This window comes from Stigmatopora argus, chromosome 14, assembly GCF_051989625.1.
Source record: "Stigmatopora argus isolate UIUO_Sarg chromosome 14, RoL_Sarg_1.0, whole genome shotgun sequence".
Classification (NCBI taxonomy): Eukaryota; Metazoa; Chordata; class Actinopteri; order Syngnathiformes; family Syngnathidae; genus Stigmatopora; species Stigmatopora argus.
The window spans coordinates 6936885-6952662 of record NC_135400.1 but is presented as its reverse complement, the minus strand read 5'-3'; the positions used below and the strand labels follow the sequence as shown (position 1 = coordinate 6952662).

The following is a 15778-nucleotide window of genomic DNA, read 5'->3' as shown; positions in this document are numbered from 1 at the left end:
GGGTTTGAGTGACTGTGAATGGTTGTTTGTCTCCTTGTGCCCTTTGATTAGCTGGCCACCAATTCAGGGTGTCCCCCGCCTCTGACCCAAAGTCAGCTGGGATAGGCTCCAGCAACCCTAATGAGGATAAAGATGAGCTGGGAAGAACACAAACCTAACACAGCACGACCTAATGAAGGCTAATTAAGTTCTTACATCTTACACATAGGCTGTTAACCACTTTAATCACCTTATGTACCTATACTTATTTATGTGACCACTTATTCATGTTGACCAGTTATCTGTGTTGACTACTTATTAATTTATTACTTATTTATGGATTATTTATTCATTATTTATTGATTATTTATGTTAGTTAGTTAGTTTGTTTGTTTGTTGTTATTTGTGCACTTATTTATATTGTTGATTACTACTTTTTTGTTGACTACTTATTTATTTATTACTTACTTATCAATTATTTATTATTATTCATTGCTACTATTTATTGATTATTTATTTCTTTGTTTGCTGTTATTTGTGCACTTTGTGGTGGAGCTTTAAATCTCATTATAATTGTATAATGACAATAAAAGCAGTCAATTCAATTCAGTTGGATGCCAGATCACAAATAGTCCATTGTTTCCACGTTATTTCTTAGAAATCCTCGATATTGATATTATTTTAGTGACGTATCAGTAACAATGACGTCATTTTAGTGCTGTAACAGTTCTGCTACTCATATGTATTTGGTGCAATACTATTTGCACCAGTCATTTCCAACCAACTGTTTATTTAGATATTCATGCTAATATTCCTATCAATGTAAAATGTTCTTCCCAACCCACTCATTTTTCTTTCTCAGCCTCTACTACTGTATATTATTTCAAGAGTTCTCCCATTCCCCCGTTGCCATTTTTCAAAACGTTAAGCTGTCCACACTCATCGAAAAAGAACTGGGAGAAAAAAAACAAGTTCTGCAAAGTGAATGGAAAAGAAAAGCGCAATATTTTTATCACAAAGTCGTTTCTCGCATGGGAAAAGATATAAAGATTGATTGCTTGACATCTCACATCCAAAGGTCAAAAGATGACTTTCCCCTGACATTTTCAACGAGGGCATTCATTTCCCAAAACACTGGCTGATATTTTACCAACAAGTTGTCAGTTCATTCCCATTGGAATTAGTGGTAAGTGCTACAATGTAATATTCAAAAAATATCAAACTTTCCAGTACTTTTTCCTCAGTGTCGAACCTGTGAGAGATTTTGGCAGGCTGGAAGGTGCTAATGGTACAAAAGTAGTCGCAACAAAGCAAGAATTGTCGTCCCGTCATCTGCAGAGTGATAATATTATGTAACGTCTTTGCTTGGAACAAATGCTCTCAAAATGCCACTCAGTTTGATTCTCGTCAAGCAAATCATTGTACGTCTCACATGTAGAATTTTTACAAATGGATATAAAAAAAACTAAAACTGGAGTTTTTGAGACCAAATTGAAAAATAAAACTAAGACATTTTTTTTATTTTTAAAATACTAAATAAATGGAGGACCACTAAAATGCAACTTTTCTCTTGTTCCACACGACTAATGACCAAATTCAATCTAGAATTAAACTAAATTAAATGCCACCATGAGTTTCCATTTTTTATTATAGAAAAAAACTAGCTATGATTGAATGTCAGTCTTTACGTCATGCAAAACAATAAGTACATTATTTACTTTTGAATAATCTTGTTTATTTTCTTTATATTTCACTTAGGTATTTCCATGTTGCCCTGATTTTCCATTTTCTATTATAGAAAAAAACCTAGCTATGTTTGAATGTCAGTCTCTACGTCATGCAACCCTTTTTATACAAAAAAATAAGAACAGCACATTTATTTACTTTTGAATAATCTTGTTTATTTTCTTTATATTTCACTTAGGTATTTCCATGTTGCCCTGATTTTCCATTTTTTATTATAGAAAAAAACCTAGCTATCTTTGAATGTCAGTCTCTACGTCATACAAACCTTTTTATGCAAAAAAATAAGAACAGCACATTAATTTACATTTTTATAATCTTGTTTATTTTCTTTATATTTCCATTTGCACATTTGTCCTAAACAGCTCATTTCTACATCCAAGAAAAAGGTACAACTATAAACAAAATTAGTTAACTCCTTAATGCCTGAATTTATATTTAACTCATTCCCTGCCATTGACAATGATGGACATCAAATCCAAGCCAAGTTATTCATTTATTTCCCTTATTTATCATCAATAAGTTTCTGGAATTACCCTAAATGTAACTTTTTATATCTTTTGTTGCTGTTCTATTGTATTATTATTGTCTTTTTTGTGTTGATATGTAATACACAAATAAGTAAACCTTGATTGGCCTTGCCTAACAGTTCAATATAAACAACTTTAAGCATTGTTTAATTATAGTACAATATTTCCTTTTTATTTTCATTTCCACCTCCATCTGACACGTGCACGGGGGGTTGTAAGAATCAAGGCTACAGCCCACTCTTCATGTTGTGCTACCGACTTGCCACAGGTTCTCCTCCTCCAACACAGTGGAGTGGGTGAGATGCATCCCATAATCTTCTGGACATTTTGTTTACATCACGAGGCACGTCTTAGACATTCCTCGATTTTCACTAGAAACGTTCAGAGCCCATAAAAGACAGAACAGTGTTTATCACAAGACGAGCTGTTATTAAAGGAATTGTAATCAAATGCATCAAAGCAGAAAGAATTTTGTTAACAAATTTTAAGATTTCATTTTAGTCACATGTAACAGTGGAGGAAAATGTTAATAAAAGCCAATATTTTCAGGAAGTAGGCAGAATTGCTGAGAAGAGACATTTTGAAATGCCACATTTGTTTTAGCCAATCAAATTCAGTATTTTGGATCGGTTGGCAAAATTCAAAATTCATCCAAAATACAGTAATCCCTCAAATTTCACGGTTAATGTAGTCCAGACATGGCCGCGATAATAAAAAAAAACGCAAAGCAGGATCACCCCTATTATTACTGCTATCATATATATGTATGTTTTCGCAAAAATACAAGTACACAAGTATATAGCAATGTGGTCTACATGAAACTCCTTACTTTTGTATGCATACAGTGATTTTGTTGGAGAAAAAAAACAATATATGAAAAGGAAAACTGTTTTTTTTGTTTTGTTCATCTTTCTGCAGGTTAGTTTATTATACTTTAGCATACTTTTATTTGGATTGGATAACTTTATTCATCCCGTATTCGGGAAATTTCATTGTCACAGTAGCAAGAGGGTGAGAATGCAGATACAGGAAAGGCATTTTAGACATAAATAGATAGGTAATAAGCAAGTTAGTAAATAAATAAATACATAAATAAATATATAAGTAAATAAATAAATAAGCGTGTTGCTGAAAATATTATATATATATATATATGTATATATACACATATACATACACATACATATACCTATACATACATATACATACACATACATATACGTATACATACATATACATACATATACATACATATACATACATATACATACATATACATACATATACATACATATACATACATATACATACATATACATACACATACATACGTATACATACACATACACATACACATACACATACACATACACATACACATACACATACACATACACATACACATACATATACATACACATACACATACACATACACATACACATACATATACATATACATATACATATACATACACATACATACGTATACATACACATACACATACACATACACATACACATACACATACTCATACATATACATACACATACACATACACATACACATACACATACATATACATATACATATACATACACATACATACACATAGATGTACATGTATACATACGGTTGGTCTTAACATTCAGCCATTTGTTATTTGCTAAGGTGTTTGTTGCTCCTAGTCTGCTGCTTTGCATCATGTAGCGTATAATAATCATTTTCTAAATAGATTTTGTCAGTAGGCTTTAAAGTTCTGCTTTTGGGAGTTTGACGAGGACAATATTTTTTTTTGTCTGCGTCTAAAATAGGACGCATTACAAAAAGAGGTATACTTACTTTAAATGGCATGTGGCTACTTTATTATTATTATTTTTTCTATCGGCGTTTGATTGCTATGCTAATGTTGTGCATAAACATGAGTGTCATCTCTACTCAAACTGTTTGGCTGCAGCCGCCCTGGCGTCCAATACATAATTTGAGAAAAGATTTATCGCTCGAGTTGAGAAACTTCATTTGCCATTTTAAATTGTCTTGCAGCCAAGAACTGATAAGCCTGCAGCCTTCTGTTGGAATTATGACATGCAGTACGTAAGTTCACAAAAGGAGTATTTGACGTCAAACTTGTCCCAAAATATCAGGAGTATCATGTTCTGTGTTGAAACATTATGGAAAAATTATTCTCTCCATTATTGTAGTTGTCCGAAAATCCTTATTTGCGTTATTTAGATTCTTGGAGCAACAATCTTTTACTTAAGATCATTTATACAAGAAGATTAGTATTAGGACTTTAAGGTCACGGGTCAGAGAACCGGAGCTGTGTGTCGTGTATCCATAGCAAAGATGTTTCTGAAAGGTTACATAAGCGCGAAAGAAGAAACCTTTGACCTGAATCTGGCAACCCGAACCCGTTCCTTCCTTTCTATGTTTTTGAATGGCTTCACCAGTCATTCATTTCAAATGACTTTCTGATTCCTCACTTTGTATCAGAGATGACAAAAAAAGGCAAACAAGAACAGCGAAAAACGAAACATTTATTCAATGCAAAGTACTTGAGTTGAAGGTATTCCACCCCCACCCCCCAAAGCCAACTTATTAAATGAAAATGTCAATAGCCACCAAGGTAGTGTTTTTTTTGTATGTTCCCATTTCCTGCAATGTCCTTCATGACCTTTGCTCAGATCTGTTTACACATTTATCATCCAAATGAGTCCAGGTTGTCTCAAAAACGCATTTATAAACACAACATGCATCCAGTATGTATACGCCTGCTAAAAATATGCAGAAAACGCAAACCAAAAACAGTCCTATCCACCTTCACTCATTGATTACCATCAATGATATAAAATGCATTGTTACTTGCTATATTTCCTCCTCCAGCCCCAGTTCATAAATGACAACTTTACTCGAAACAAAACAGTAAAAATTGGCTTTCAAATAAGTTGCGTAAACATTTATTTGCTTCTTTCACAGCTGACAATGCACTAAAACTGCTACAGTGTACTGACAGAAATGTTTTATTCACTTGCTATGGCTTTCTACTAATATTATTTTGAATAAAACACTTAAATGTTGACATGCATAGTTGCACCAACCCTGTACTCATTTTGTCTGTACGAATACAAACATTGAATAATTTGGTCAACCTGAACAATCCCATAAGTACTTTATGCAATCCTGTATTTAAGTAGTTTGATTGCCACTGTAAGAGATGTACTATTTATAACACTATGGGTTATAAGGTTAAGTTTAAGTCTGTAGTTTGCACTGGTGTTTGTCTTCAGTAAGGATTTACCTGATTTAATCCATGTCTAGATACTTCCGCTACTACGTGGCGATTATGTAAACTGTTTTTACTATGGAAATATGCAAAATGGTCGGGAGGAGTGCTAAACTAAAACTTGTTTTAATAATCAAGTGGGCTGTAAACAAATCATCAGAGGACGGAAAATGCTAATTGATATTACTGGTGTTGCACCCAGTACTAAAAAATGACATGCTGATGCTATATGTACTGGTGTCAGAATCAGGGGTCAAAAAATGGTATTGGTGGGTTAGGGCTACTTATAACTGATAAAAATATAGTTGGGATTGTCAGTGTTTGACTGGATTAAAAAAAATAGACAAAATAAAAACACAATCTTTATTTTACGTTGTCTTGTTCAGGTTCACCTAAAAAGTAAAAAAAGTGTATTATTGAATAGTTGACTAATGTTGACAGTTGATTTTGCAATATTTTTGCAAAATAAAAACACAATCTTTATTTTACGTTATGTTGTTCAGGTTCACCTAAAAAGTTTTAAAAAAGTGTATTATTGAATTGTTGACTAATGTTGACAGTTGCTTTTGCAATATGAAGTGTCAAAATAAAAACGCAATCTTTATTTTACGTTATCTTGTTCAGGTTCACCTAAAAAGTTTTTAAAAAGTGTATTATTGAATTGTTTACTAATGTTGACAGTTGCTTTTGCAATATTTTTGCAAAATAAAAACACAATCTTTATTTTATGTTATGTTGTTCTGGTTCACCTAAAAAGTAAAAAAAACGTGTATTATTGAATTGTTGACTAATGTTGACAGTTGCTTTTGCAATATTTTTGCAAAATAAAAACACAATCTCTATTTTACTTTATGTTGTTCTGATTCACCTAAAAAGTAAAAAAAAAGTGTATTATTGAATAGTTGACTAATGTTGACAGTTGCTTTTGCAATATGAAGTGTCAAAATAAAAACACAATCTTTATTTTACGTTATGTTGTTCAGGTTCACCTAAAAAGATTTAAAAAAAACTTTATTATTGAATTGTTGACTAATGTTGACAGTTGCTTTTGCAATATTTTTGCAAAATAGAAACACAATTTTTATTTTACGTTATCTTGTTCAGGTTCACCTAAAAAGTAAAAAAAAAGTGTAATATTGAATTGTTGACTAATGTGATTTAGTTTTTTAATCATTCATTACAAAGGATTGGAGATGCAAAGGGTTGGAAAAATTCAGATAATTTCTATGTATATTTAAAGCGGTGAATTTGGGGCATTGTTATTTGTGTTCTTGCCTTTGCATGTTTTGGGGGGGAACCTAACCTCCATGACCACCTACCTGAAAACTCACCATTTTGTGTCCAAACTCTTACTCTGAAGTAAATTGAAGAGTATCATTTGGACAAAAGTAATGCTTTGCCACAGTATTAGCCACCCACAAATCCCAATGAAATGTTTTCTCGAAATTTTGCAAACCTATACACTTTGTTTTGACTAACCCCCATGCACATCTAAATACAATTCTGTCCTTTAAATCTCAGATTCTTGACTAGATAATTTTTGATCCCGCTCAGGGCTATCACACTCATTCAACAGTGCTGTCGAACACTGTCTATCTTCTTTATCAAAGTCTGCTTCCTCCTCCTCCTCCTCCTCCTCGTCCCTGCTAATAAAGGCCAGCTCGTTCTCGTAGCAGAAGGAGTTAGCGCCCGACGTTGGAAACTTCCTGCCCTCCATGTCCCTGGCGCTGCACCTCGGGGTCGACGGTACCTCGAAAGTCTTGTGAAAGTAAGCGTAATCAATCCTGTACTGGTTCTTCTCCTGGAAGATGAGCGGCTCGAAACGGTGACCCCATAGTATCTCCGACGATAGGTACGAACTGCGTGCCTGCGTGGTCATGGCGGTGGCTTCCACCAAACCTTCCAGTATGATCACGATCTCAAAGTCGCATATTTCCAGATCTTGCTTGCTGATGCCAAACAGAGGACTGTCTTCATCGATTTCGTGGATGACGGTGATGGGCGCCACCAGAAAGAGACGGTCGGTACCCCTGTCGTAGCCCACGTTCATGTCGATCTGATCCAGAGGGATGTACTCGCCCTCTTCCGTGTAACGAGGCTTGACCATCTGGGCTCGGACGTGGGCTTCCACGATGTGGCTTTTTCTTAGATTGGCCACCCGGAACATGAGACACAACTTTCCGTCGCGCATGGCGATGACGGCGTTGCGGCTGAATAGGAGGGTCTCGGCTCGTTTTTTGGGCCTGGCCATCTTGGCCATGATGGCGCCGATCATGAAGGCGTCGATGACGCAGCCCACGATGGACTGGAAGACCACCATGAAGACGGCGGCGGGGCATTCCTCGGTCACGCAGCGAGCTCCGTACCCGATGGTCGTCTGGGTCTCGATGGAGAAGAGGAAAGCGGCGACAAAGGTGTTGACCTGGGTGACGCACGGGACGAAGGCGTCGTCGTCGAGGCGGTCCATGTCGCCGTGGAGAAGGGCGATGATCCAGTAGGCCAAGCCGAACATCAGCCAGGAAACCACGAACACCAAGCTGAAGACCAGGAACATGTAGCGCCAGCGTATGTCCACGCAAGTGGTGAACATGTCCGAAATGTAACGACTGGACTTGTCGTCCATGTTGGAGAAGTGGATGTTGCACTGGCCCGTCTTGCTGACGAAGCGGCCGTGTCTTTGACGTCTGGTGTGGATCTTGCCATTGCCGAAGCTCCCCACGGCGGGCATGCCGCTCAGTCTCAGACCTTCTTCTTCACACGAGGGGAAACTGTGCTGCTGGGCTCTTCCCACGTTCATGCCTCAGCGAGGACGGCCAGGTGGCTTGGCGCGATCGGGCTGTCACGTACACGACTGTCCGGGTTCCGTCCAGCGCAGATTGACAGCTCTCTGGAGACAAAGACGTTGTTATCTGTTATCAGGAGATGCATTATCATAGTACGTTGCAAATCTAGACCATTAACTATCTGGCTTTGTGCATTTCGGCATATATTATGTTACTTAACTCAATGGCTGCCATTGACGACTATACAGGTTAAATACGTTTCATCTACTGTCTTCTTTTATGCAGTCAAGTTAGGGCAGGAGACATATATAGGCATATATATATATATATATATATATATATATATATATATATATATATATATATATATATATATATAGAGAGAGAGAGAGAGAGAGAGAGAGAGAGAGGCATATAAATGTATATGTATATATATGCCTATATATGTATATATATATAATATGTATATATAGGCATATATATAGAGAGACATATAAATGTATATCTATATATATGCCTATATATGTATATATATAATATATGTATATATGTATATGTATCTATATGAATATGTATATATGTATAGGCATATATATGATGCTTCTTTTTACAATATTTTGCTTAATTTCTTTTCCTTTAAAGTCCCACTATGACATGCTTTTACATATTAATTAAATAAATAAAATATCAAGACTGACACAGATCCAAAAATATTGACATTGTACAATTAAATGACTTTTGTTAGGGTTTTCTTCTGCCTAGTTGAGACTGATTACGTCGTCAACGGTCGGGATTCTGGCAGAGAACATATGACTCGATGGAAAACAGTAGTCAAAACCTGTTGTCTTTATTGTGCGATGAGTTGGAATACAAAATATAAAGTCCACTCTATCAAATTTAGTCGAGTACCTCTTGAGGCGATAGTGGGACTTTACAAGGCCTTTAGCTTTCACTCCTGTTCACATACTGCTGCTGTACACATATGATGATGATTTAATTACCAAGGTCCCCGGATAGTTTCCTCAGTAACAGCGTTTGCGTTTGTGGCAATTAATAAAGTCACCTGAAGATGAATGCATACCGGAGTACCGGCCGAGATGGAGAAGTGTGATACAACTGGAAAATAAAGTTACCTTCGCTTCAGTGACACAAAATATGTTTTTCTGTTGCACAAAGTACAGAAATAGCCAACTAATCTAATGCGCTGCCACTTAATGTGATGCATCACCTGTTTCTCACAAATGACATAACTATTAGGTTGCAGCACTGTCGAGGGAGGCCATGTGATTCCCTTGAGAGAATGAAGACCCTAAAAACATAGGACACCAATAATTTCAATAAAATTTTATGCAAGAATGATCAATTAGTATTTTTTTAAATAGCCATATTGGTATATATATACACTTATATATATGTATATATATGGTGGTGCGAGTGGTTAGTACGTCGGCCTCACAGCTCTGGGGTCCTGGGTTCAAATCCAGGTCATGTCCATCTGTTTGGACTTTGCATGTTCTCTCTGGGCCTGTGTGGGTTTCCTCTGGGTATTCTGGTTTCCTCCCACATTCCAAAAACATGCAGGGCAGGCTAATTGGGCGCTCTCAATTGCCCCTAGGTTTGAGTGTGAGTGTGCATGGTTGTTTGTCTCCTTGTGTCGATTGGCTGGCCACAATTCAGGGTGTACCCCGCTCTGGCCCGAAGTCAGCTGAGATAGGCTCCAGCACCCCCCGCGACCCTTATGAGGATAAAGTGATTCAGAAAATGAGATGAGATGCTATATATATATATATATATATATATATATATATATATATATATATATATATATATATATATATATATATATATATATATATATATATATATATATATATATATATATATAGCATTTCAGCAGCGGTCCGTGAATTTCCTAGCGACGCCTTCAGCGAATCAATCCAACCCTCAAAAACTATTTTATGACTATAAAACCTCTACTGCAGGTACAGCTTGCGACAAAATAATCATCAATAATAACCTCATACAATTGAAATATTATTTTGGAATATAGCCATATTTTACTCACCAAAAATCATTTTTACCTGTAAACAATATCCATCCTCCTTTCGTTCCTCCTTCTTTTCTATCACCATCGAAGCTAATGCTGAATGTCGAGCCTATCCTGTCGCATTTCTGGCAAACGTTTTTATTCGATTTAGTGCTGAAAATGTTCGGTCCCGGTTGTGACAGGCTTGCTTGCTTTGGACTTGTCCGACCTTTCTTAATGATGTCCAGCTTTTTTTTCTTGAAAAGTCTGTCTTGAAAATGGCTTCGACATTAAATCTGCAAACAAATCAATTTCTTCTCCTCCTTCCCCCATTGCGGGTTGACAAAACTGCTATTAAATCAACACAACAATATATTTGCTTGTGCGGCTCGCTCCTGATACAGTTTGGTAGCTTGGCTCGTCCACTCTATCACTAGCCAATCATAGTTGGTGAAAGTGATGACGTATCCCTACGCCTATGAGGATGCAATGACGTATCCCTATGCCTGCGAGAAGGCCTTCGTGTCACCAAATCGAATTCTGATTGGTTAAAGCAACAGTCTTATTGACGCTTGTTTAATGCAGCATAGCCTGCAGAACTGATTGTGAAGATCTTGAGGCAGATTTCTGACCCTGGCAACAAACAATGGCTGAAATGTGATTGGTTAAATGCTTCAATATGAAAACACACATCTGGAAGCATTTAATAAGTATTGATGGACAAAATATAATATATATGATTCAGATATTTCTTAGGCCAGCAAAGAAGGCCTTGAAGGCCCTGACGGCACACCACTGCATTTCATAACATACTTTTCTTTATTTGACTCCTGATTGGCTGGGGGAAATCAAACAGTTCCACCTCCTGCTTCCCGATAAAGGATTTAGGCTAATGTTATTAGTAGTCTGCCGATTTGTCATAATTGGGCAGTCACAATATTAAAAGTCAGGGGAGCATGAAATTGAAAGTTTGGGAGACAAATCCAAAAGTTATTTATGTTAATGTGAACTAAATTTCTGTCTGAAGATGAAGTCAAAGGCCACCTGTATTGTGTTTGTGTTTCTTCACACTTGCCCGCTCAAATCGCCTCTAGTTGCTAAGCGTCGGAATAACGATCACGTGTGTCCGAGGTCCACTATTATCTAATATGTGCCCCAATAACCGTCTGCCGGAGCAGAAATTATTTTAATCTCCTCATCCCATGAATAGGAAATTGAATGTTGTCTTACCTTGCAGCTCGGATAAATGTTGATACGCCGTTTTCTTACACTTGTGAAACTTTCTGTCTTTCAGCCAAACTACTGCATGTTTCCAGACGGGCTTTCTAGTTTCTTCTTGCTTCAAGGGTAGAACCACTCTATCCTTGACAGGCAAAAATGTGCATGGCCACAAGAGACATTCATCTCCCCAAGTATGAATGCAACCGTCACTCTTCTCACGGAGGTCAGCATTACCACGAGGAGTCCTTAACCAGGCTACTTCTTGGTTGAAAGGAAATAAAGGAGGACATCTTTGGCCAAAATCTTGAATTTCCAGCTTGAGTTTTGACAATGAAGTGAACTCAGATTCTCTTTTGTCCTAAAATAGCTGTAAGTGGCCTCTGAAAGATAAATAGTGACCGATTTTGGAGTAATTTGTCTTCTTCCATGCGCCCGTGAGACATTCTCAGTGTATGTAGTATGTCTGCTGGTTCTGCTGAAGATCCCACTGTTTCCCCTCATCCACGTAACTATTACGCACGACTCGGCCCTCCCTTTCTCTCCCTACCACTGTGTCATGATACATATTTGGCATTTGAAGACGAAGCGCTCTTGCCTTACCAAGTGTGGCGAGTCTCATAAATAGTCAAGACAAAACAAATATGTACTGAAGACTTTGGAATTATTCAAATGGAATGGGTGTGGGTGTAGTTTGTGAAAGGGAATGAGCGTTGTTAGATCTGTTGAATTTTAGCATAACTCAGTTTGCAATCCAGTTTAACTGGTAAGGCAGTACTAATGTTGATTTGGTATTTAATAAAAGAAGGAATGAAGGAAAATTCCTATTGATGGACATCCAGTTCAAAATAAAGCACTTTTATTTTTAATATTTGCCTAGCTTGGTAATTATTGCAATTGCTTCTTTTATTTGTGATTTTTTTCTACACTTTTTAACGATAGGCTTTACCCCAAAATTCACAACAATTATTTAAATTTTAATTCTCAGGTGTACTAATGAAACAATGTTATATATATATATATATATATATATATATATATATATATACATATATATAGATAGATATATTTTTATTTTTTTTATTTTTTTTATATATATTATATATACACATATATACTTATATTTATACATCATAATAATTAAATATATGCATGTAATTATTTAAATAATTGTTGTGAAATTATTTGCTTGTCAGTCAAGCAAATTTAATGTTTGGGTATATATATTAAAAATGATGCTCAGTAACAGTCTTATTTACATTGCAGTGTATTTATTGCAAATGTTCAAAATTAGCATCTTTCTTTTTATGTTTGACTTATTGTAGTAATTTTTGCACATAAAAAAAGATGCGAGCTTGTGAATGTGAAGGTCTCCATTTATACATGGGTTAGAAATCCTCTTAATATATGACAGATCAAATGAGGGGGTTACAGCAGGGGAACACACCCTGAAAGTTATTTAAAGTCTGCAAAGTGGGGCAGCCTGCATCCCGCTCGGGACTTGGACTGAATTTGACTGGATTCTGATCACCTTTCAGATTGATAGCACATAGCCGCATTCATGCAGTTTGAGGAGGAGACGTCAATTATGGAAAACAGTCTGTGGCACTTTTAATAAATGGCAGGTATACAACTATTATGTAAGACTGGGCCCATCTGTTATGGCCTGTCTAAGCGTCTCTCATGCTGCTCAGGTATTATCATCGGGTGTTTCCACCCTTGATTTTTGCTATAATTCTATTTTATACACTCTCTAGACACGTTATTAACTCAACTGCGAGAGCCTTTGAACACCAAAACAATATTTTGATGTAAAAAGATTGTTCAGTTTTCTACATTTGACTTTCTCCTTTCTCAGCTGTACTAATGAAACAATATGTTTTATACATATATATATATAGAGAGAGATATACATATATATATATATATACATATACATATATATATATATATATATATATATATATATATATATATATATATATATATATATATATATATATATATATATATATACATATTTGCAGGAGGGACAATATGCTGCGCTGTTTTTCTTCTTTTATTTAGCGTCGTTGCTGAGGTGGTGCTTTTGTCACTTTTTGAAATCGGTAAATGGCTAATATTTTTTACGATGTCAGGTTATGTTATTATGTCATTATAAAGGCAATGGTAGACATAAAATCAATTTAAATGTGATGTGGGATAGTAGACAAGTGGTTTAGCATTTCCCCTTCACACTTCTGAGATCGCGGGATAAATCCAACCTTTCTGGGTGGCGTTTGAATGTTCTCCCAGGGCCTGCGTGGGTTTTCTTCAGGTACCCCGGTTTCCTCTCACAGTCCAAGAACATGCCTGGTAGACTGGTTGAACATTCTAAATTGCCCCCACGTACAAGCGTGAGCATGAACGAGTTACCGTCTCATTGTGGCTTGCCACTAATTTAGGGTGTTCCCCACCTGGTGCCCGTAGTTAGCTGGGATAGGCTCAAACACCCCCACAATCCTTGTGAGGATAAACAGTATGGTAAATGAATGAATTAATATTAATTTTCCTCGCAGCCCAGTGGGTAGCACATCTGGTTCACAGTTCTGAGATCGAGGGTTCAATCCCTTTTGGGTTACGACCTTTCGTTTAGGAGTGTAAAGTAAAATACATAAAAAATTCTGACACATTTTTGCCATTGAAATAAAATGGTAATTCACCCCAAATAAATTTTACTGCTTTTCTATGCATGTTTTGGAAAATATTATTACTAATTTGGGATTATATTGAGATTATTTTAATTTTATTATTATTATCATTATTATCAATATTATCAATATTATTATTATTATCATTATTATTATTATTTTCATTGTTGTTATTGTTATTATCATTATTATTATTATATTTATTATTATTATTTATTTTAAAATTAACTTTAGATTAGATCTTGCTATTGCAACCAAGAAATTGCCCAAATACGGGATGAAATAAAATTCTAATCTAACCTAATATCAAATCTGTTGTTAAGATGTAAAAACTTTGTTTTAAATGGCAACAACACGTGTTTTTTTGTCACTATCTTATAAGATTTCTCTCAATGATGAATTTGTTTACCCTTCTTTCAAATTAATTAATGGGAACCAATGAGTTTATGACGTCTACACTTTCCCCTTAAACCCTTTATAAAACTTTTTTTTTTGCTATGTGGTTGGAGTGTGGCGAAAACAACCCATCTTTTTTTGCAGTTCTTTCGGGCTCTTGTCCAACACAAAAATCAATCAGACTCATCATCCTCCATGCTGAGGTTAGAGATATTAAACTAATGTTGGTGCCTGCCAAAAGTATTTTTGCCTCTAGTGAACATTGTGGGATTTCCATCTATTGTCATGGAAACACTGGTGCCCGCCACACGGGATGTAGCGTGTCCATGCATTTCGTCCATCCTCATTGTGATTTGCCGCCCTTTTGCCGGTAGCGCCAAGTTTGGGGTTTGATATTCTTGTGTAGTCGCTGGTTGCAGTCATTGATCTTTCCATGACAAAATAGGACACTTATTTTTGTAGGCTGTGCAGGTGCACCTGTGGTTTTGTATCAGCCAATGATCAGTCACGCGGCTGGGGAGCTTTTGTGGGCCAACTTAGCTGAAAAAGGATCCCACGGGCGCTCAAAAAATATGTGACGTCACGCTGGGAACACAAGAAAAACAACTTTGTGTTGGGTGACACTTTTTCAACAGCAATAGACATTTGTGTTCTTCGGACTGTGCATTTTTTAGGGTGCAATCATTTATCCAATCTAGATGCAGAGTATGACCGTGACCGGATGATTCGCCTAAACGTCTTTAGGCAAATCAGCCGAGTACGTACCTTGTTGTATCCAAAATGGTGCCAAATTATTATTTATTATCTTATTTAAAAATGTTCCATATTTTAAAATGACTCCAAAAAGTAGTATAAACCAGTTTAAGATGTTTTCTTTAGGTCAATGGCAGCCAATGAGAGCGCTAAATGTCTAATGTATTTGAAGTAGGAGGGTTGCAGCGAATTAACTTATGTTCATCCGCTGCCAGCTCTCCCACTTTGAAATGATTGGACATCTATTGATGAACTCCATTCAAATTGACAGCAAAAGGGGCCCATGATTGGACATCTATCACAAAAAATACATTTTCTATCATTCTTCCGACGAAACATAACGTCAGCATCTTAAAATAATCGCAAAGTAATTTTTT

The 15778-nt window shown here is 36.1% G+C and overlaps 1 protein-coding gene across 1 annotated transcript; it reads right to left on the bottom strand.

The window, feature by feature from the left end:
* Window positions 1-6482: 6482 nt before the first annotated feature.
* Window positions 6483-12018, bottom strand: kcnj12b (potassium inwardly rectifying channel subfamily J member 12b). Its single transcript, XM_077619804.1, has 2 exons — window positions 11575-12018; window positions 6483-8422 (listed from the first exon to the last, which is right to left on the bottom strand). The coding sequence occupies exon 2, from the start codon at window positions 8330-8332 to the stop codon at window positions 7046-7048; it is 1287 nt and encodes a 428-aa protein (XP_077475930.1). The 5' UTR covers window positions 8333-8422; window positions 11575-12018; the 3' UTR covers window positions 6483-7045.
* Between the last annotated feature and the right edge of the window lie 3760 nt (window positions 12019-15778).